General features: G+C 49.9%; 1 protein-coding gene across 4 annotated transcripts in view; it reads right to left on the bottom strand.

Annotated features, from left to right (window-relative positions):
* Positions 1–4,308: 4,308 nt before the first annotated feature.
* The window catches only part of SNAP47 (synaptosome associated protein 47), a 52,537-nt gene continuing 33,751 nt past the window's right edge, over positions 4,309–23,094 (bottom strand). For 2 of the 4 annotated variants that reach the window (XM_016142410.2, XM_016142405.2), the window contains exons 4-5: positions 19,919–20,040; positions 4,309–8,410 (exon numbers count right to left, since the gene is read on the bottom strand). In XM_016142410.2, coding sequence (XP_015997896.1) covers positions 8,264–8,410; positions 19,919–20,040 — 269 coding nt within the window. In that variant the 3' untranslated portion in view covers positions 4,309–8,263. The remainder of the gene's footprint in view (positions 8,411–19,918; positions 20,041–23,094) is intronic. The other 2 variants (XR_001596617.2, XM_016142420.2) reach the window with 2 other exon arrangements.

The following is a 23,094-nucleotide window of genomic DNA, read 5'->3' as shown; positions in this document are numbered from 1 at the left end:
AGAATTTCCATCTCTCCCTGCTCACATTGTGCATCTGTTCTTGCATGCCGTCTACTTTATCCATCAGAGCCCTCAGCATATTAATCACAGTCGTTTTAAGTTCTGGCCTGATGATTGCAGCATCCCTGTATGTCTGGTTCTGATGCTTGCCCTGTCTCTCCAAACTCTGTTTTTTTGTCTTTTTGTACATTTTGTAATTTTTTCTTGATAGTCAGATGTGTGTTGAGTAAAAGGAACTGCAGTAAATAGACCTTTACTGATGTGGTGGTAAGGTGTGGGGTTGGGAAGCATTTTATAGTCCCATGACTAGGACTCAGTATTTGTGGGCATATGCCTTGAGTTGTGACCTTCACACATGCTCTTCAGGCCCTTATGTGGGACAAGAAAGGTAAAGGGGCTGGATGGATATCTTCCCTCCCCAGGTTGGTCAGGCCCTGGTGGAATCGTTTCTCTGTTAAGGAGAACAGATGCTCTGGGACAGCAGTCCCCAGGCTTTCTGGCACCAGAGACTGGTGCTCCTATGAGAATCTAAAACCTGAGGATCTGAGGTGGAGTTGAGGTGGTGATGTTAGTGCTGGGGAGCGACTGCAAATACAGATGAAGCTTCGCTCGCCTGCTTGCCGCTCACCTCCTGTGACGCGACCTGGTTTCTAACTGGAATTGGTCCATGGCCTGGGAGTTGGGGCCCCCTGCTCTGGGGTACTCACAATGTCTACTTCTGCCCACAGCCCACTCGAAGCAAAAGGAGATTTTTCTCCCATCTTCAGTGTGAGAACCTGGTGTGGCTCCTGGATGTAAAACTCACAAAAGTGTGCCCCCCACCCCAGAGTTTTTAACTCTCAGTCTTGTCCACGCTGAGCCTCCAGCATTTGTGTCACAGTTCAGGTCTTCCTGCCCCAGCACTGGTTTCCCAAGGATGTTTCTGCTCATGGGTTTCTGCTCTAGTAAGCTGTGATTCTCTGGGTTCATCTCTGACTCTCCAATTTTGGGGGTCTGCCCTGTGACCAAACTTCTCTGAAGGACCAAAAAAGTTTTTGATTTTCAGTTTGTTCAGCTTTTAACTTATTAGGATGGAGTGCCACCTCCCAGATCCTCACATGGCGGAAGACAGCAGGAGCCCTGGTGCCCCTTTCTATATTTTCTCTCTTTGAAGTAGGAACAGACTGTCGCTGTCATCAGATGCCTATACTAATGCTGTATTTTGGGAGCAGCTAATTTGTTTCCTGGTTTCACAGCTGGAGACAGAGAGGTACCTACCCCAAGAGGGACTTCATACATGGACCCATTCAGGATTTAGAGATTGGAGCTGATGACACTTGAGATGAGACTTTTGGACAAAGCTCTCATGTGTAATGGTTGAGACTTCTGGAGGTGTTGGGATGGAGAAATATATTTAAAATGCGGGATGGATGTGAATTTGGCAGGAATAGAGGGCAGACAATCATAGGTGGAATTGTTGCCCCCTCAAAAGATATGTCCGAGTCCCTAATTCCAGAAATCAGAAATCGTGACCTTGCTTGGAAAAGCTGTCTCTTCTCTGTAGATGCAATAAGGTTCTTGAGATGAACAGACCATGAAGGATTATCAGTGTGCAGGAAGGATCTGAGGACGGTGTAGAGTGAAGGTGGTGGTGACAGAGACCTCACCTATGCTAGGAGGTCTGTGCACAGAGAGGCGCTGTATGACAGAAAGACCACATCCATGGTGATGTTCGTGCTGGGGAGTGTGACAAGGCAGAGTGAGCGAGGAGGAGTAGGTGGGGCTGAAGCAGCCTCAGGCCGGCCTGAGGTGCCAGGAGGCATTCTACCATGCAGGATCCAGAGGTCAGAGCTTGCAAGTGTCCTTCCTCATCACCCACACACTCCGCCAATACACAGGTGCTGGTGCTTCTCTCGTTTGGTTTGTGCTGGAGAGATCAGGCCACCGTGCACTGCACAGGGCATCTCCATCCACCCTTAGTTTTTGCTCCGCCCCCCATGAGGGCGATAGCCCCCGTCAACAAGCCCACTGGGAAAGAAAGGTGTTTTGAGTTTGGTAGGAAGCTCTTGCCTCTGGGAGGAAATCAGTTATTGTGAGATGGCCTGTGAATGGGTGGCTTCACTTCTGTACTCAGGCTCTGAAATCTGCACCCTGAGCAGTGTGGCCTGTTCTGGCCACACCCCATGACCTGGGACTCTTCTTACCTTTCTCCCCACACCGCCCTCTCTGCAGGCTGGCATTCCCCGGCAGTCAGGAGCTTGTGTGTGAAGAGGACAGCGGCTGCCCAAGGCTCGAGTGTGGACCCTGGGTGGGTGCAAGTGCCCATTCCCTTGCCTGTAAGAGGGGCAAATAAGATCGTTGGGAGGCCCCTTGGAGTAGTAGAGCAGATGTGAGTGTCTGATTCTTTGATGAAGTGCTTACTGGGTGTAGGGAGTGCACGTCGGCCTTGCCCGCTGACCAGCGCCCAATGCTGTCTTCACTCCCATGAGGAGCATCTCAACACTGCCACTGTCCACATTTAGAACCAAACAGCCCTTCGGAGCGTCATTTCCATTGGAAAGCACAAGCCAAGGCTCAGGGACCACAGGAAACTGTGGTTTCTCTGCTTGTCCCGCCCCCTCACAGTGTAGGAGCCCTGCTAATGGCTACTCCCCCTTTCCAGGGCATCTGTCCCAGTGGCTCTGAACAAGGGTCAGGCTCCCTAACCTGTCACCGGTTGCAAGTGTCCAGTCTGGAAACAGAACAGCTGCTGAGAAGGGGACCTAGGGGCCGCAGCCTTGGGCTGTCTGTGCATCCTGGGACCCCTGCCAGGCCCCTGACCCTCCTTTACATCCAGCTGGTTGTCTGCGCCCTGCATCCATGAGATGGACACCAGCCCATCACTCACCTAGGAAAAACAGCCTTCTCTAATGCACAAGCCTGCTTGAACAAAAGTGACAGTTGGGGAAAGTGAGTCACCCATCCCTCCCCAGGATGAGAAGGGACAACAGGTGGTGAATAAAACCCAAAAAGCCCTGAAGAGCAGGTGCTGCTTCAGACCTGGTGGGAAAAGGTGCTGGAGGATCGTCTGACTCGGGTATCAGGGGACGACAGCTGTGAGTGACGGGATGGCCACCACAGCTTCTTGATGTTTATCCACATCTGTGGGAATGCTGGACACATGGTCAGGCCCACAGAACACAGCCTCAACCTGGTCCAGCTTGGAGATCTCTGCCCTGCAGCTCAGGTCTCTCTGTCCTGCCACAATGGCCTTCACGCTGGACACTGCACATGGCCCTGCATGGCTCTCCAGGTGGTAGGTGGAGAGCAGCTCCTGGAGTCTGCAAATGGATGGATGCCTTCCCTACGCTGCCCTGCTGGCCTGCTTCTTGCTAGGGAAGCTGAGGGATGAATGAGACCGAGTGGCTCTTCTGGGGAGCAGGACCACCTTGCCTTCAGAGAGCTGGAGCAGGAGGACCAGCCCTGTGGCTTTTCACTTTCAAAATGAATCAGGGAAAATTGCCTCCTTGACAAGCCCACCACTGTTCCAAGTTCCCATATGGGCGCCAAACGCCGGAAATACTATGTGGATGTGAAAATCAGTTGCAAATGTGAAAACTGACTACAGTTTGCATTGTTTTCCAAGTTTTACTCAAATCCATAGCTAATAATTAAACTGGCAGCAGTGAGAGGGGAGGGGGCCCCTCACAGGTGAGGCAGAGTTGCCCCCTTGTCACATGGTCTCATGCCAGGGTTGATGCTTCAAGCGATACAGCTGCCTCCAGGAGGGCATTCCATCAAACCCCAAACCCAAGCAAAACCCCCACCCCAACTGACTGCATATAGTCAAGTTTTTTTGTGGTGTTTGAAAATGTCTCCAGGACTGATGGATTTTTGCGTTTTCCTCTCTCTTAAATCTGTGTGTGTGCCGATTTTGGGTGTCCAAGGAAAATCACTTGTGGAAAACAGCACTGGCCTTTCCCCATGTTGCTCCCTGCCTTCCCTACCCTCCCTACTGCTCTGCCCCTCCCCCAAGCTCTGCCTTCAAGAGGAATAGGACCGACTGCAAAGCTCTTGACAACTGGGCACGTCCAGGAAAAAAGGGGCCAGATCTCCCGGATGAAACCCTGGACTGGCTTTGGCATCAGCCATAGTGTTGTGCTGATGGCTTAGGCCAATCGAGTGTGGGGCCAAGGAGGGCAGTGAGTTGCCCTCCAGGACAGACAGTGCTGGACAATTGCGGCTGCAGCCACTGCAAAGTCCTGCTGCCTGCTCGCTAAGGACCTATTTGAATAAAGGAAATCGAAACAAGAAAATCAAAACCAAAACAAGAAAACAAAATACATGAAATTGATTTCACAGGTAGTTTTATTGAAGCACTAGACACCCATTTGTTCATAAGTCCAGGTTGCCTTCATGCAAACAGCACACCTGAGATGTTGCGACGGACACCACATAGCCTTAAAGATGAAGCAGTTACTACCTGCACTTACAGAAAGTCTGCTGATGCCTTCTCTAAACAAAAGAATCAGCCCTTTTTGATGAGATGTCAAAGTAGTTTCATTTCAGCTCAATGTGGACTTCACATGTGCATTAGCTATGGGCCTTGCACTGTGTCCACCTTCCTTCGTATATAGTGTAAACCAAGTTCACAGCGTTGTGTCTTAGGACCTACAAACACCTTATTGGGTGACAAACCAACAAAATCTGTTCCCATTAATTATAGGTTAAAGGGTAGAGAGACTGTGCTACAGAAATAGAGCACATGGACAGCTTGACCCAACACACAGACCAAACGTCAGCATCAGGACAAGCGCCACATGAGGAGAGAAAAATGCAAAACCAGGGACACATTCAAATGACCAGCTGGTGACAATGACACAGGTTCACTGCAGCCCTGATACCAGTCTCCAGAGGGTCACGCACCTGACGTGATTCATGTGGTGGTAGCCACCACGGCACTTACTATCAGGATGCTGAGGATGGCAAGAGATCAGCAGCCTGCCAACACCCTCCTCAGGCCCAGCATCTGAGCATCAGAACATCCATCCCCCTCACATCTTTCCCCGGGGTCCAAAATGTAAGGCCAAGAGAGTACACCTGGAGTGGGGTGGACGGTGAGAGGTGAAGTTAGACAGCTGGGGTGGGGATGAGAGGGGGGTAAAGTTACATCACTGTGGGCAGCTGATCTGAGTTAGAACTTGTGCTCCTGCGTGTGGGAGGGGTGTTGTAGGGTGGAGTTATTGTACATGCGATGTGGGAGCAGAGGGAGGAGTTAGTGCACCTGGGAGGGAGCAGCGGGAGGTGGAGGTGAGTATCTGGATGGGAAGTGGGTAGGCTGTGGAAGTTCTTGGTTTCATCAGGGTCTGGGCACTTTGCCCTAGCTGGGGACTACCAACCAGCTGGTTTAAACAGGTAGGTGTCTGTGCTTTGCCTTCCAGTCACCAACTCAGTTTGACAGGTGGATTTTCTGCTACTGGAAGGCTTTAAAGTATAAAAAGTTAAGTGCGGGGGGCAGGGTAAAAAAATAGCACATGATCCTTGATGACTTTTTTTACAGTCTAAGTTTCCATGTAAACAGACGAGTCTCTAATAATTTAATTACTGGCAGGAGAGAAAAGGTAGGAGAATAAGCCTCAGTGAATGGTATATATTTTGGGTCCCACACACCTTCACGCCCAGTATCAGGTGTATGCATCCCCAGGTGACCGAAGAGGAGAGTGAGCTGGAGAGCTCAGGGCTCGCTCACAGTGGGATCACTAGCAGAGTCCTGGCCCCCACTTCCAGAAGCCTGTCAGCGTCCGAGGTGTGTGCAGTCCAGAGCCCTGTGGGAGCTGGGTGGAGCCCGCCTTCAGGACAAGCAGGTATCAGACAGCTGCTTGGGGCTGAGTGGGGCCAGGCACAGTGCCCTGCTGAGTGGGGCAGGTTGTTTTCAATCCCCTGCTCAGCGCTCTTCAGAGCTGGATGTGGAGGGGCAGGTGTGATGGCATAAGTCGCTTGGCCTATGGCTCCCACCTGCCTGCTCATTAGAAACACGTGGGGACATGTACACCCCAGGTTCTGACTGAGAGGCTGGGGGTCAGTGCACATGTGTACACATGCATGTGTCTATTTTCTGAGTCCCTGGTTGAGCCCAGCGTGTGAGTGTGCGTGCGTGCCTGTGTGTGTGGTATGAGTCCCTGGGTAAGCCCAGTGTGTGTGTATATACATATTTTCCAAGTCCCTGGGGAGCCCAGGCTGAGTGTATAGATGTATTTTCTGAATCCCTGGGAGCCTGGCCTGTGTGTGTGCATTTTCAGAGTCTCTGGGAGCCGAGGGCAGCTGTGGTGGGAACTCTGCCTCTCATGGGCTGCCCAGAGAAGCTGAAGCGTCTGGGCACGGCCTACCCCTGCATTAGCCCTATGCCCAGGGCATGAGCTGCCTTCCCTCCAGTGTCACTCCCAGGTCTGTGAGGACTTGATCCAGGTGCCACCGCCTCTGGGTAGTGTGAGCTTTCAACAGCTGCCCTTGTCAACACATCTGTGCCTCTGCTGTGCCCCTAGTCCCCTCCCCAGCATCGAGCATGGGGCTCAGAACACCTCGAGAACACCACCACGTGGTGTGCGGGAAAGGCCAGGAACAAGTGCTCGTGTGCCTGCGTCAGAGTAAGGACCTTGGAGGCTAGTAAGTACAAACCGAGTAAGACATGGAGACTAGGACTTTAATGTACTGGGAAGACCCTCAGGGAAGTTACTTCTGGAAGGGCGAATTCCCATGTCTTCTGAGAGTGGTCAGCTTCCACGAGACTGAACATCCCTAGGCAACCCGAAATCCACGCCCACCAATGGGGAACCACGGAATGCAGCCTTATGTGGAAGTGAGGTATCTGCAGACATCATCCAGGTAAGGACAGAGATGTGATGACCCTGGATTAGGGGACCCTGAATCTAACATAGGTGTCCCTATAGAGAAGGGGAGGGAAAATTTGAGACACAGACATGGGAGCCTGGCACATAAGGACAGAAGGAGCAATGGGGTAATGTGGCCACAGCCCAGGGGAGCCTGGGGCACCAGCAGCTGTGAGGCAGGAGGAACCTTCTCCTGGAGCTTCCGAGGGAGCGTGGCTCTGTGATACCCTAATCCCAGATTTCTGGCTCCAGACCCGGCACACGCTGCTATTGTTGCCTCCATCTGCGGTGCTCCGTTCAGGCAGCCCCCAAATACAGCACTGCACCTGCACACTCAGCCTTTCCCAAAACTCGGGGCGCAAGTGGGCAGCGTGGGCTTACAGGAGTGAGGGGGAGGGGAAGACACCTCAAAGTGACACCCCCTTGGGTACAACCCTCCCAGATGCTGTTTCAAAGCAGTCTGGGGTCACCTGTTGTGAGAAGGGAAGGGGGTCCTCCACTTCTCCACTTTCCCCTGAGGGGCCCTCTCAGGGAGCCAAAACCAAACAAAAAAAGTAGCATCAATGTGTATCTTCAAAAAATACTCTAACACTAGCATTTCTCTAGTTTCTCAATAGAAATGGGGCAGTAAAAGCACATCAACACTTTTTTTTTTAACAGGCACAGTATGTACTATTTTCACATTTGGCTAAAAACTCGCAGTGAAATAATTATTTCCGGTGTTTATATGATGAACTCAAGGTGTGCTAAACGCTCAGCTTCAGTTAGAAAATTACCATAGAACTGAAAGTAACCCGGCCTGTCCCCCAGAGAGAACCAGAATGAGTGCAGGCGGTGGGTGTGTGCTGAGCAGCCTGCGTAGGACGCAGGCTCGGACTGACAGTGGCCCTAGTGGCCCTGGGGAGGACATTCTAGCCACACGGGATGCGTCTGCAGCGCTTAGGTGGGCAGAGTTAGCCCACCTAAGGATGTAAACCTTCCTTTTATGCTTAGCCAGAATGGAGAAAGGATGAAAATGCAGCTACTTGTGATGCCAGAGACCTGGGGGGGTGGGGGGGGGGGCCATGCGCGGGGTGTAGCCTACCCTCTGAATGATGAGCTGTCATGTGCTGGGTGGGGCTGAGCCCATGTTCAAGGTGTGGGTGCTCCTGACACCTGGCAGCCCGTGGGGGCCTTGAGGGGATGCCGCTCGCTGTCTACAGCCAGAACTGCTTCCCACAGCTGCACCTCAGCTCCCCGCGTGCCGCTGCCACAGCCTTTGGAGCAGCCTTTGGTGCCAAGGCAGCCACGCCCCTGGGCCAGGGAGTGGCATCCCAGGCTCTCCCCCTAAAGGAAGCATGCAGGGGTTGAGGACGACGTACCATACTGAGAGAAGGGATTCTCGTTAAAAGCAGTCACCTTGGTGCTTTCCTGTCCTTCTAGGTCAGTTTTTTCATTCGGCGATTCTGCTTGTCGATGGTTAGGGTCGTTCGGTCCACAGAGGCAGTTATGCCATCCAGGGCCTCGTCCTGTCTCTCTAGCTCCATCTCTGCATCCAAGGCGAGGCCCTTCAACTTTCTCAGGATCTACAGGACAAGCACGAAGAAGGACAGGTCACCTTTCTTAAACTCTCAAAAACAGACAACACATCTTCCCATCATTTTTACAATACCAAAGGAATTCTGAGTCAGAGGAGGCTATGCTCTGTCTCCACGATGGAGCCCAGAGTTGGAGCCTGGGAGGGCTGTCGGGGACAACAGCTTGGCCCGGCCCAGCTCCAGGCCACAGGCGGCAGGCTGACCACGAGTCCCTGCTGTTCCAACCCATGCTCACTTGTCACTGATGCCTTACCACATCCATGAGGAATTCCCGCCACAGCAGTGGGGCGGCTGGCACAGAAGAACATGAAAGCTGGGGCCAACAACTGGGATCCGGTTCCAACTGCTGCCCAATCAGTGGTTTCATTACCTGCCTGCACCAAAGCACCCTACTGCATGCTGAAGCTTGAAAACAATATTCAAAAACAAAAGCAAAACCTTTTTCTTATCTGTATGGTTGAAATATTTCACACACAAATACAAAAGGCAGAACAAAGCCCAGCACAAAAAACCCATGTCTCACCACATAGCCCCCGGGACCTGGAAAAGTGGGGAGCCGACCAGGAAGCGGGGGATCTGGGGCTCCGAGAGGCAGGGAAGGGACTGGCTCTGGACACACGGAGGGTACAGAAATGCCACAAACTGCAGCAATGCCACAGGGAAGCTGGTGGGCACCCTCAGGGTGGAGGCTGCTCTACAGCCGCCAAGTGGAGGAAGCCACCAGGCCCGACAGCAGCCCCTCCCCCACACTGTGACTCATGCTATCCTTCATATAGTTTTATAAACCAGTAAGAGCAGCCGTTTTATGACAAGTCTACTGAGACTAATTGCATTGTGAAATGTACTTTAACTACATTCTTACTGAGCCTGGGTTGAAAAATTTAATATCCTCAAGCTGACAAAAGGAATGGTTTTAAGAGAAATCTTAATGATCAACTACTTGCAATAAATGTTAATGCCTCTTTTAGGGAAAGTTTCAGACCACTGGTTAGGTCAAAAGGCAGGAACTGCAGAATGTGAATCACCATAAGGGTCCTCAGAGCCTCGCTACTCACCCCCAGGGGACCAGACCACCTGCAGATCTGTGCAAAGTCTCTTGTCACAAGAGGATGAATGTCAGCAATGAGTGAACAGCCTGGGCAACTGCCTCAGAGGACCCCAAATCTAATCTATTGATAACCGACTGCGCCCCACAATGAGGTCACCCCCAGGTCCCGCCAGGTGGCCTAGGACTGTGCTTCCACCTGAGAGAGCCAAGCGGACTGCACCTGTGTGGTGTCATAGGCTGGACGGCGCCAGGTGGTCAGGCGGCAACTCTGCACACAGAATCGGGAGGGATGCCTGACCACCTGGGCACCACCCGGCCACCACTCGCTGCGGGAGCGGCTTCGTCTGATTAACAAGAAACAGAATAAAGGTGGGATGATGGCCAAAAGGGTAAATTGGCCCCTCCCAGGAACGACGAGGCTCACATGAGATCACAAATGTGAACAAGCTGTGAAAACTGTAAAGTGCTATGTGAGGTGCTGGCGCCAAGTCTCAGAGCACTCAGTCTGAGGGGCCCAGCGCCACCCCAATCTGTGGAGAGGACAGAGATGAGAACTGAGGTCACCCATACACAGTCACACGCAGGTTAATGGCAGATGCAGAACTTGGCCCACGTCTCTCTCCAAGCACAGTGTCATCACTGGATCGTCGTCATGAGACACGAGTAAATTGTGTGGCTCAGACGCCACCTTTCTGCACCCTCTGGGAGCTGGTGGAAACTCCATCGGTTGAGTCACTTGAAAAACTGGACGGCGCTCTGGAAAGTACACCGTGGGGTCAGTCGACTCTCTGGAGGGGCTGGCTGGATGACCTAACACAGGAGGTCTTTTCCACCTCTCGTTCCTATGATCTCACATGGCTGGGGCCCAAACGGCAGAATAAAAGTCAGCGCTTACAACACGTTAGGCAGGTCCATCTGTGCCGCTTACTCCGGTCGGCGAGCCCCTCATAACTTACATCCACTTGCAGTGTGACAATAAGGTCATTCCACCAGGAACGCACACAAAACGTTCCTCGAAGACTGGCCTTTGCCACACACCTGCACCCCATCTGACACCATCTGACATCCCCAAGGTGTCTCTCTTGCATTGAATGGTCAGGTTGCACAGACCCCTTTGGCTCTCTGCAACCTCTATGTCCTTGTCAGTCACATCAAAATGTGGTCAAGTTCATTAGCAGTTGAACTCTTTCAGGAGCACCAGGCCCTGACGGTGAAGTCAGCCTCATGCTGTGCTGTTGGCAGATTCAGACCCTAGGCAGGCAGTGGCTATCCCTCAGCACAGAGCAGGAAACAGGACTTGGAGAAGTAAAGTCCCCCCAAATCCAAATCCAGACCAGGGCCTGTCGGGTGAGCGCTGTTGGTGATGTCATGGAGCCTCCCGTATGCTTCCTGCAATCTCAACATCCACACTCACGCAGAAAAGTAAAACTGGGGTTAAAGTGTGTACATACACTGTATTGTTTCCTTATCCCCTTGGCATCCTAAATGAGGTTGGGTCACAGGCCCCCTACGAGGTACCCTGACTGCTCTTTCTCTCAATCCTCAAACTCACTCTGCTTCACATACCAGGGTGGGGTGACTTGCCTGACGCATCCAGGGTGCATCTCCCAGTGTGGCCCTGACACCACCGGCCCGTCACAAAGATAACAGATGTCACAGCACGATGACTCAGAAGTCACATCACCAGGACCCTGAGATGAATCACAAACATCTCTTAAACAGCAAAAAGGCCACCACCAGGGGTTGGCAGGCCAGTCACACACCAAGGAAGGCTAGGATCCAGGACTGTGCTGGCTCACGGAGCCCTCAGCGACTGTGGCAAGACAGCCAGTGTAAGGTGAGCCACACTTGTAATTTAAAATTCTCTAACACTCGCATTTAAAAAATGATAAGTATAATTAAATATTAATTTTAATATATTTTATTTAACCTAATCAACCCTGGATAGTACCATGAAATCAATATTAACAATTATTTTATATTCCTTTTTTTATATAAAGTCCTAGCAAGCTTGTGTGAATACTATATTCACAACACATCTCAACTTGGACCAGCCACTATGGCTAGTGGTTACTATGCCACATAGCACAGGACCCCATTGCCACATGACGGCACTCTCACCAAGCACTCCCACTTTCCATGACAGTCTCTGCATGTCCTACATGTCCATCAGCCATCTTCCTCCACATACCAGAGCTTCTACCAAGAGCCACTTTCTGTGACAGTCCCTCAGTCTACAACTGAACAGTGGCAAGAACAGGTATACCTACATTCCTGAGTCTATGTTTAATAAGCACATACAATTTATTTTGTGAGCAAAAAATAGTTGGCATGCCCATAGAAGTTGAGCATTTTTCTGAGTTGGCAGTCCAAACAAGGGTGGTTCCTACTGAATACTTTGATCTGGGAAAAGTATCTCCGAGAGGACGGCCTGAACGACAGCACTCACTCCGCACGGCCTGCTGAGACCCTTGGCTGGTCTGCCAAAAGTGCACTTGAATTAATTCTGCAAAAATTAAGAGAGATCTTTACACCTACTAAGAGAGATCTTGCTACTAAGTGTGCAAAGACAATTACCGAGTAAACCTACAAACCACTAGGACCTCAGAATACTGGTACCGTGTCTTTTTCCTTTAAGAAAGGGATTGAAGTAATTAAAGGCATCGTGCACATTCCATAGAACATGGGACGGAAAGAATGGAGAATGTGAAGTCTAGCCAAACCTTAAAAACAGTTGTTACTTCTGTGGCCCAGGATGACAAGCTGTCTAGTCATCAACAGATGACGCTGCCAGCCTCTGAAATATCAACCGTCCTCTCAGATGAGCCCTCACTGGGCTCTGTGTCAAAGACCAGGCTCTAAGTGAACTCCTCACCAAGTCCCCGCTACCCTGACGGATAAGCCCAGCAGCCTTTTTTCCAGCCACATTTATACCTACACAGAAACTACCTTTGATTAAAAGTACATTGAGTTTTATAAGAAACAAACTTTTACGAACTCCAAAGAAATATACAGTGTACTCGGTATAAGCAAGGCATGGAAGTACATGTGCTGGGGCCACCTGGGCACAGGACCATGGGAACACTCAGCGCCCTTCTGCTCAGAGGGTCATAGGCAGCCCACAAAACCAGTGCAGGAGGCTCGGTCCCACAAGCAAGTGCTGGGCCCCCTCACCAGCATCAGTGACGGGGAAGGGGGCAGCCAAGATAACACAGGCGGGAAGTGGGAGGCACCACATGGTCCCCAGCACAGAGCAGATGCTACTGTCCTCTCTGGAAGCATAAGAACCTCTCCCTTGGCCACATGCTCTGGTACCTGCACCCCCCACACCACAGATCTCAGGACAGTGGCACTGGCACCACTCAAGTCACCACAGAAGTGCATATGGAGACATTTTAGCCTTCCAACCACTTCCATTTTGTTTATAAAAACAGGAAATATGGAAAAATACCTCATCCAGTAGAGTAGGTCCACTTACCAAAACAGACGTGTTTAATGTTTCTTGCCTCACCTGAGCCAGCAGGGGACCCCAAGGTCTACTGTGAACTGTGCCTCCAAGGGAGCTTTGAAATGTCTGTGTCACTGCAGCAAGGGAAGGACACAGTACACAGAAGGACAGGCCTTGATGCTTCCAAGATGTCTATAAAATTCTAGTTGTTGTCTCAATTTATAGTCAGAAAAAAGAAAATGTTTCACTCCACCTCATAATAAAACTCAGGATTCGGAGTCTTACTACATTAATATTAAGCACCTCCAGTGGGTTTAGTATTAGCTAGACTTTCTGCCCTCACCTTGTTTTTAAGCTGACTCACTGCAAAACTGTGAATTTTCTTGCAGTGAGAAATTAGCAACCATTTAAGAACAGAGCTGGGATAAATCAAGCTGTCTGCAACTCCAAATAGTTCTGCCATTTGAGGCCGTTAACATGCTATAGAGAAGGTAAAGAGAGAAAAATTGGCTTCCAGCACAGCCAAAGCTCTGGAGGCTGTAAAGAACATTCTAGGCTACAATCTGTCACATTCAGCACTCAGAGACCACCCCTGCGTCTTACCCATCCCCTCTGCCGCATTCCTGAGGCCCTGGCACAGGGTTCTATCCTAGGGGCCCCAGTGTGCCCCTCCTCACGTCCCCTCTCAGCAGAAGGCACAGGAGCTGAGCACAAACCCGTCTGGTGCACCAGGGCTGTGTGCACACAGCAGGGACCTGTCAGCCTGCAATTACAAATGGCCTCTGCAACTCAAGGTTCAGGACAGGGAAAGCACAGGCAAGCACCTCCCAGGACCAGAGGGGCTCCTGGGAGCCAACCTGCCCTCAGACCCTAAACAGGGCTTCCCATGACAAGAATCAGGTTTTGAAGAGGGCAAAGAATCCCCATTAAGTGAGACACCCCATTAGCTGAAGGGTCCTCTACCCTGGAAGTCGGCGCCTCAGTGGGTAATCCCCAGAGCATGAGACAAACAGAAAATGTACCAAGTATGTGGCTCCTCAGAGTTTACAGGGTCACAGCCCATCGAAGCCCACTGACGGGCATGTGTGTCTAGAGCTCACTCATGTGCCAGCACCCTGCCCAGTGTGCAGGCCTCCTCCTCACCTCACTCCCAAGGGTGCTTTGAGGGGGGACCCTGTCCTGCAAAACATGACAGAAACACTGGGAAACGGGCAGCTTGCTGAAGCCACGGTTAATATGGCAAAGACACCAGCCACCTGAAGCCAAGCTTCCAACAACCAGTTCACAGCCCTCTTGTTAGACGGGATGGACAGACATGTGCTGCCAAGGCCATGTGGCTGAGCAGCCTCCCTGACACCGGCTCATATATTCAGTCCAATTCTACACTTCGAACCATAGAAACCAGCTTCCCAGCCTGAACCAAAAACCACCCAATACCTGCTATTTTAAAAAGTTAAAAACATGATGTCAGTAATAGGTTAAGACATCCAGACAGGAGAGACTGATAAGGAAACAGAGGATCTGAACAACATCCCCCATTACTGGACCTAACAGATGAATATAGAACACTCCGCCCCAATCAGCAGAGCACACGTCCCTCCCAGGCACACAGAGTGCCTCCAGGACAGACCATATGGGAGGCCACAAAACAGACCTCAGACACAGAAAGTGCATAGAAAGTACCTTCTCTGGCCACAGTGGAATAAAACTAGAAATCTGGAAAACTAGAAAATTCACAAATACATATAAATTAACACATTTAACCAATGGGTCAAAGAGGCAAACAAGTAAAATTCTTTGAGACAAATAAATACAAAACACAACATACTATAATACTAGCAAACGAAATCCAGGGATTTTTTTCCAGAATACAAATGGGGTTCAACATAAAAAAAATCAATCGATGTAATAAACCACATTTTTAGAACAAGGAAAAAAACACATAATCATCTCAACTGATACAGAAAAAACACTGACAAATTTCAATACCCAACATCCTTTCATGACAAAATCTTTCAGAAAACTAGGAATAGAACTCTATGAACCTCAGTAAAAACTGGATACCCAATGCTCATTACAGGCACCTGGTAACAGGCTGATGTGCCAAGAAGGCGATGTGCTAACTTCACTCTGGGGGTGAAGGGGGCAAGCTCTGCATGTGATACCCTCCTAGACCCTGCCCCATGTATCTATCTCTTTGTTTGGGTATTCCTTTGTGATCAGGACCAGAGTGCCTGCCTGTGCTCTGAGAGTCACCTTCAAGAACTATCGAACCTGAAAAGGGTCAGGGGAACCCCCCAGATTTGTAGCTAGTTGGTCAGAAGTGAAGGTGGTCTAGGGACCAGGTGCTTTAACTTGTGGGGTCTGTGCTGACAATGGGTGGTTAGTGCCAGAATTGAACTGCAGTAGGCCAACTGTGCTTGGTGTCAGAATTACACCAAAGGACACTATCAAAAAAGTCAAAAGACAATCTACGAAATGGGACATGTATTTGCAAATCAGAAATCTGTTAACAATTTAATATCTAGAATACATAAAGAACTCCTACAACTTAAACAAAAAGACAAACAACCAGTTGATAAACAGGAAAAGAACCTGAAAAGATGTTCCTTCAAAAAAGACATACAAACAGCCAATAAGCCTGTGAAAAGATGCTCGACATCATTAGTCATCAGGGACATGCAAGTCAAAACCACAATGAGACAGAGCCCTTCACAACTACCAGGATAGCTATAATCATTTAAAACATCTCAAAAGGGAAAATAAGTGCTGGTGAGGATGTGGAACAACTGGAATCTTCATACATTGCTGGTGGGAATATAAAATGGTGCAGCCTCTATGGAAAACAGGTAGTTCATCAAAAAGCAAATTCCACTCCTAGAAATATGTCCAAGAGCTGAAAGCAGGACTCAAACAGACATGGTATGTCTGGCGGCATATTCGCAAGAGCCAGAAGGTAAAAGTAACCAGATGTCCATCAACACATAAACGGATAAACAAAATGTGGTCCGTCCACGTAACAGAATATTATTCATCCCTCAAAAGAAAAGAAGTACCGATTCATACTACAGAATGAATCAGCCTCGAAAACATGCTAAGAGAAGAAAGCCAGACACAAAGAACCAACATATGCTTCCACATAGAGGAGGTCCCTAAAGAGGCAAATTCAGAAACAGAGGGGACCAGAGGTCACCAGGGACTGGGGGAGGTGGGTGTGCGATTTCTATCTGGAATGATAGAAGAGCTTTGGAAGCAGATGGTGGTGATTGTTTACACAACATTTGGAATATAATTAATGCCACTGAATGGCACACTTAAAATGGCAACACTGGTATTACATATCTTTTACCACAACAAAAAAAATACATTTTTTTGTGGTAAAATATAAGTAATGATATAACCTTCCACAGCAAGGCACAATAAGAAAATAATCAAATGCTTGATTTTATGACTTGAGGTTCACGAAAATGTTAACTAAGAAGACAGGACAATGTTCCAAGGAGGAAGAGCCACCCTTCCCGTCGAAATGCCAGAGCATGTTCCCTGTCCCCACATCCCCACGTTCCACCTGCACACAGCCACATGGCTGCTCCAGGAGGTGCTCGCTGCGATGCTGGTAGTTCCTCACCTGGAAGCCCCCACCCTGCTCAGTTTCCAGGGCAGTGGAAGGGATAGAACACATCCCCAGGACTCACATGCATGGGCATCTGAACCAGAACAGCAGATAGCCCATCCATGCAGCCCAGGTTTAGCCACGGTGGCTTCTGTATGAAGGAAGCCCAGTGCACCTGCACAGCCTTCCCTGTCAGCTGCAGGGGACACACAGACACACGCCTAGACAAGCCCTCCCACCCTGAACCAATGCCACAGGCAACATGGGCCTGTGCTAGAGAGGTGACCAGCCAGGACTGCTGCAGGCCCTCCTGTGCTTGTCCACCTCAAGGGCCCCCAGCCCAGCCACCCTTTCCTAATGCGTCAGCCGTGAAGCGTGGTCTGGCCTGCCACACGACCGGTTTGAGGACATGGCTACACTGCTTGTCACCACATGACTGTGCACTGACAGTCAACACACTGAACCAGGGATAAGTCATTCACTGTTCAGACTTTTATTTGGGGCGGAAGAACACTGGTTGCATGTAATTCTCTTACGTAGATAGGATCTACAAGAAATGACTGATTTCTTTTCGCGACTATCAGATAAGATCGATGTTTAGGACGAGTTTCGATAGCAGGGACCAGAGAATAGGGAAAAAAGACGAGGACAGTAGAGTCACTGAAGATGGAACCTATTCTATGGTCTCTAACACACAAACAAAAGAAAGGACATGAATTTAAGACAGTTTCACAGCACAGAGAGAATCACAGCAGGCTTTCTGCCCTCAAATCTTTTCAGGAAAGTTCCTAAGAGTGGCAGATGCAGAGCCCCCTGAAACAGCGCTCACAAGTGAGGTGGCAGCACATGAAGCCTAGCTGGACTCGGCATGACCCACGGTCCCAGGAGGCCTCCACAGGGCAATGCTCTTCTCTGCCAGCGTACCAGTTGTCCCCATTTCCCAGTGACTGAGTTGAATGAAGCACCTCAGTTTTTCCTTTAACTTTTTGTGTTTTGTGTTTATTGTTTATGAAGATACCAGATACAGCAGGCAGACTAAAGCTGTAATGTAACAAACAGAAAGTTCAAAACCACGACCTTAAGCTTCGTAGGAATCCACACTGCGCCCTCTTTACTGGGAATGACAAGGCGTCAGCTCAGGTCCCTTGTGCCAACCACAGTTCAGTCATCAAGACAGATGCACCTCCACATAGTGACTTTCACATATCTGCTACAACAGAAGCCATAGCTTCCCAGACATTTAACTTATTCCCACATGCTCGAGCTTCACTACGCAGTTAGATTTCTTGTCTAAGTATGACATGTGTGATTAACCTCAGAGAGAGAGAGCATTTCTTGTGAAACAAGGTTCTTCTTACAGGAGGGCGGCTGAGGCTGCAGCTCCTTCTAGCCCACCAAGGGGTCACCACTTCCTTCACCCTGAGGCCACAAGAAATGACTCAGGGCAGCCGCTATTCCTGCAGGCTCGCTAAGACTCACTGATGACAGTCGGGACCAGCTACACAGATGCATGTTCTCCAGAGAAGGATGGCAGCCACAGTCCCAGCTGTGGGTGCATGTGACCTGACCTCTGCCATCCCCTGGAGGCCATTTAGGGGCAAGGCTCCTCTCAAATTGCACAGCCACCTCAAAAACGAGCAGATAAAGTTCCAACATTTCCCACCACAAAGCTGTGTTCCTTCTTCAACCTATATACAGTGTGGGGCCCAGGAGAGCACGTCTCTGTCACGACACCATGTGCACATGTGCATGTGTGTAGGCATGTGGCCCAGAACCCACCCGTCTCAGGCCTGTGCTCTGTCCCCTGCTCTCAGGAGAATGGCACACATCAGCCTTTATGGAACGAGGAGGCTCCAGCCCCAGAGCAGACAAGAGCCACGTGTTCTGAAGGCAGTTAGGAACCTGCAGCATTTGCTAGCTAAAGCTAGAAAGCAGCCATTTCTGTGTCATTACAGAGTGACTAATGTAGACAAGGAGGAAAAAATGACAAATCATGTATATTTAAAATATCGCACAGCAAAGATGAACATTTTTTTCCCCCGAAGGAAAGGGCTGAGCTTAAGGAGTTTCTGCCTAGGCAGACATGTAGAAAATGGGCTCATGGAGATGCAGTCTCCCACGTGTCCCGATGGAGCAGGCACCACACCAAGGAACAGGGCTCTCCAAAGCAGGGCCAAGCCTGCTGCAGCCTTTGAGCCACAGATGGACCCACAGAGCCCCGGGGCAGAGCACATGCAAACTACAAAAATCTCAGTTTCAACTTATCAACTGCAAAGGAAAAAGAGAAGATGATGAAGGGCAGCTGTGCACAGAGGCGCCTCACCGAGCGCAGTGACCAGTGTCACAGGCGCCTGCTACAGACAGACAGCACGCGTCCCTTGGTGGGGTGGCAGAGACACTCGAAGACGGTAGGGAATGCCTCTGTCCTTTTTAAAAGTGAATATGGCATGATGTTGGTATCTTTAAAACAATTCTTATCCTTTAAAGATATGTTATGATCTATTTATGAAATACTGTCTACATATTTTCTATTTGCTTCATTATCATTTAAAAAAAAAAAAGAAAAAAGCATCATATTGTCCAGCAACAACACATGAAGACAAGTTAAACGTATTTCTATCAAATACTGTTTAAATTTAACTTTCTGGACACAAAATGCAAGGCTCCTCAGAATCCAGCCAAGCACTTGAGTGATGACAGAGCAGCGCCCTCAGCTGGACATGCACATGTGGAGCGCTCACACATGTACACTGCAGGTTCACAGCACACATACGTACACCACACGGACAGCACATGTACACACACAGCACACACATACACTGCACAGACTCAGCACACACATTACATGTGTGCACACATATTCAGCAAAGGCAAGCACACACATGTAGAGACAGCATATGCACAGCTTACATATTTATGCAGACTTATAGCATACATATGTACACCAGATAGCACATGTATAAACATAGCACACATATACACAGACACAGCACATTTACACACAGCACATGTACACATGGACTCACCACATGCAGAGCTTACACATATATAAACATGTACAGACAGCACACACATATTCATAGCCTGCATGTGTGCACACAGTCCACATGTATGCAGAACCCACATGTGCACATGTGCACACATACACACATATGTACAACAGGTGGAAGCACAGGAAGGCTGCGTGTGTCTGCATGCGCAGAGCACAAGGACTCGGGATGCGCCCTTTCTCTCCCTTCTCCAGCTGCAGGGAGCAGAGCAAACCGGGTGGGTGTTCCGGCAGCGCCTGTGGGCGAGAGGCGAGCACAAGCAGGGAGCATTGTTTTCAGGCAGGAGAGAGAAAGGCATCCTCTGCAGAGGAAGACGAGGTCACTGAACGCATGTTACCTGTCTTAGTTCCCGGGTGTCCCCCTCGGAGATGAGTGGCTCGCTCGTCTGCAGCTGAAGTGGCCTGCCTTCCTGGCCCCCCAAGGGCTCTTGGTGCCTGGAGCAGTCCATCAGCCCGGACGCTGGAATAAAAGCCAACATCAGTGACACCTTCTGGGAGGTGCGCACACACAAGCACTTTACCAAGGCCGACCTAGCTCTCTGGGCTGACAAAGTGTTCTCGCAGGTGTCTCAGGGTCCCTGCACCAAGCCTCTGCTGAGCTGGGCAACCGTGGGGCCTGCTCGAGCCTCGCCATCCACTCTGGCCCCAGGCAACCTCCTGACCCCACACTGAGCCACGTGCAACACTGTAACCATGGGGCCTGCTTCTGTAACTGGCTCTCAGAAGAGACAGAGGTCTTTTCCTTTTTGAAGAAAGATTATAGCTTTGGAGTTTCACACACATAACTTGGTAAACCCTCATGAACCCCACAGGATGCTGCAGATCTGGAGAGTCCAGGGGACAGCCAGCTGTAGCCAAGCAAAGGTGACTGTGGAGCCACAAGGTAAGGTGACTCTGAGAGCATGAGGTCAGGTGCCACTCAGATCGGGGTTTCTGCTTGCACAGGACCTGTGCCCAGGCAATCTCCCCGCAGAGTGGAAAGGCAGCTGGGATGGAGACAGTGTCACTCTGGTGGCTCACGGGCCCTCCTGTGGTGCGCTACCTGTCCTTGATTTAAAGAGCTGGCTCTGCCTGCAACCGACACTGGAGACCCAGATCAGGGCACTGGGGAGGAATGCATATGGCAAGAAGTGCATTTGTCTGCAAACCAGCACCAGTTCCTGAGCAGGTCCCTCTGTGTCAGTGGAATGGAGGCGCCACAGCCCCCACATCCTTCCTAGGAGCCGCCTGAAGCAACTAATATGTGCCTCATGAGGTAAGGACAGAAGGCAATCTGTGGGGTAAAACTCACTGGGCCTAAGGGCCTGAGCCCCTCAGGTCACCTCCAGGACACAGCAACTGTGCAAGGACCTCCCTGGTGGGAGAGGCCACCACCTCCAGCATGCATACAACCCCCCACCCCCATTATTACGTCTTAAAACCATTCTTACAAATTAATGCCCTCTGGGAGTTCCTGGCCTTGTCCAGGATAAATGCAGGCTGAAATGAGGACAGAAAACAGATTTCTCAGGGTCCTGAGAGGAAAAGGGCTTGGGCCAGATGGAGTAAGCTCTGGGCTAGTGAGTGGAGTAAGGCTGCTAGAGGAGACAACCTGTGACACCCCGAGGTCTATCTCTAACTGTGCATGTGACAGCACATCCTACACAGAGCCGCCACACCCTCACTACACTGTGATATCTGGAAAGGTCTCACAGGACAAAACATTTCCTGCACCCTATGCACTCAGGTACCTGCTGTTCTCTTCCATTTTTTAGGAAAAAGCTGGTTGCAACCCACTAAACTAATTTCACGACTTGTGCTCTAGACTTGCTAAAGCCCACTAATCCCAACATCCTGCGAGCTTGCGAGTAAGCACAGAGCCTTCCACGCACGCGGCTCAGGGCCACTCGGTCCATGTGGCCTACTGGGATGTCACAAAATGAGAATCCCATTTCTAAAGCATCAGTCAGCAGCAGAGCACCATCAGAGCTGGGCTGGAAGCTGTCAGCAGGACAGAAGCTTCCTACTAGTTATTATCAGCCTAAGGGAGAGGCCTGTTAACACGTGACATTAAAACATTATCGGTTACCCTTAATGTTTTAAAATATCTCTGAGAAATATTAATTTGGTTCAGTATGAGGTGGTTTTTGTCTTTAAGGTCATTAATTATCTCAGTTAATCAAAATAAGCACACATTGTTCAAGCTACAAGGGAACTGACATGATTCCACTTTCTCGGAAGGAGGTGGACCTGGTTAGGCCGTAGGGGTGGCACCAGAGGGCAAGTACGAGGCAAGCGTTCCATGGGTGAGTGAGCCAGCAATAGAGGCCTCAAAGTAGACAGTCAAGAAAGGACTCCCTCAGGAGGGGACACTCGGCAAAACAACAAAGATAAAAACCAGTGCCAAAACCCTTAACGATACCAAGCACGGACACTGCCTGGATAAAGAAACGAGCTCTGCGGGCTTCCTCCCACTCCCGTCACCCCAGGGACCATGAGACAACCTGTGAACGTGCTATAAAACCTGACCACCACTCCTAAAATGATCAAAGCCACCAAAACAAGGAGGGTCTGAATAACTGTCACGGTCAATAAGGGCCCAAGGAGACATGACACCAAAATGTCCTGCAACAGTAAAATGTAAGGAAATGCAGATAAAATATGGACTTATGAGAATAACAACATATCCATATAGGTTCATTAGTTACAACAAAGAACGACTCACGTCAGGTGACAAGAGGAGAAACTGGGTGTGGGAGACATGGGAACACTGAACTATCTTTACAACTTTTCTGCAAGTCTGAAACTCTTCTAAAATTTGAGTGATTATTTAAAAGGTGCTATGCAGAAAAACTATAATTTGTGAGCGTTCTTCCCTAAGGTGGAAACTGCTCGCCTGTGAATCCCAGCCCCCACCCATCCATACTACACATTACCGCAGAGGTCTCTGGAAAGTTCTAGATACTCACTCAGGGCAAACAGTGGTCCCCTGTTACTAGACTGCCACCTTCTGGCCACACATTTTACCCAAGTCCCTCATCAAGGAGAGGAACCCATCTCTGAGCTGTAGGTCATGGCCTCCACCTCAACTGTTTCTGGAGATTCCGATGTGGAATAGGAAAGTCAGAGGTGCTGGCAGATATGACATAAAGGGGATGGTGAGAAACAGGCTCTCATTGCTGGGCTGAGAAGTCCCCAAGAAGTCAGATATCATCTTACTTACTAAACTCAGCATGCTGGCTTCTTTCAAACATATCACTCCTTGTCACCTGAGCCTCTCCAAACCCACAGCTATAAGATGGACCCACTCCGTGAGGAAGGGTGGCCTCCCAAACAGAGGAGGGCAATCCTTACTCTGAAACCCTGCTGGGATCCCATCCTAGAGGCTAAAGTTAGCACCAAGATGAAAACCCATCTGTCACCCTGGACATGGCTCAGCTCATTCTACACACCTACAATCCATATTTGACAGGCCACAGCTAGTCAATTCAACCTTAACCTAGGTGTTTCCAGGAAGGTATTTGTAGCTGTGGCT

This window comes from Rousettus aegyptiacus, unplaced genomic scaffold (assembly GCF_014176215.1).
Source record: "Rousettus aegyptiacus isolate mRouAeg1 unplaced genomic scaffold, mRouAeg1.p scaffold_m13_p_7, whole genome shotgun sequence".
Classification (NCBI taxonomy): domain Eukaryota; kingdom Metazoa; phylum Chordata; class Mammalia; order Chiroptera; family Pteropodidae; genus Rousettus; species Rousettus aegyptiacus.
This window is presented reverse-complemented; position numbering and strand designations above follow the sequence as displayed.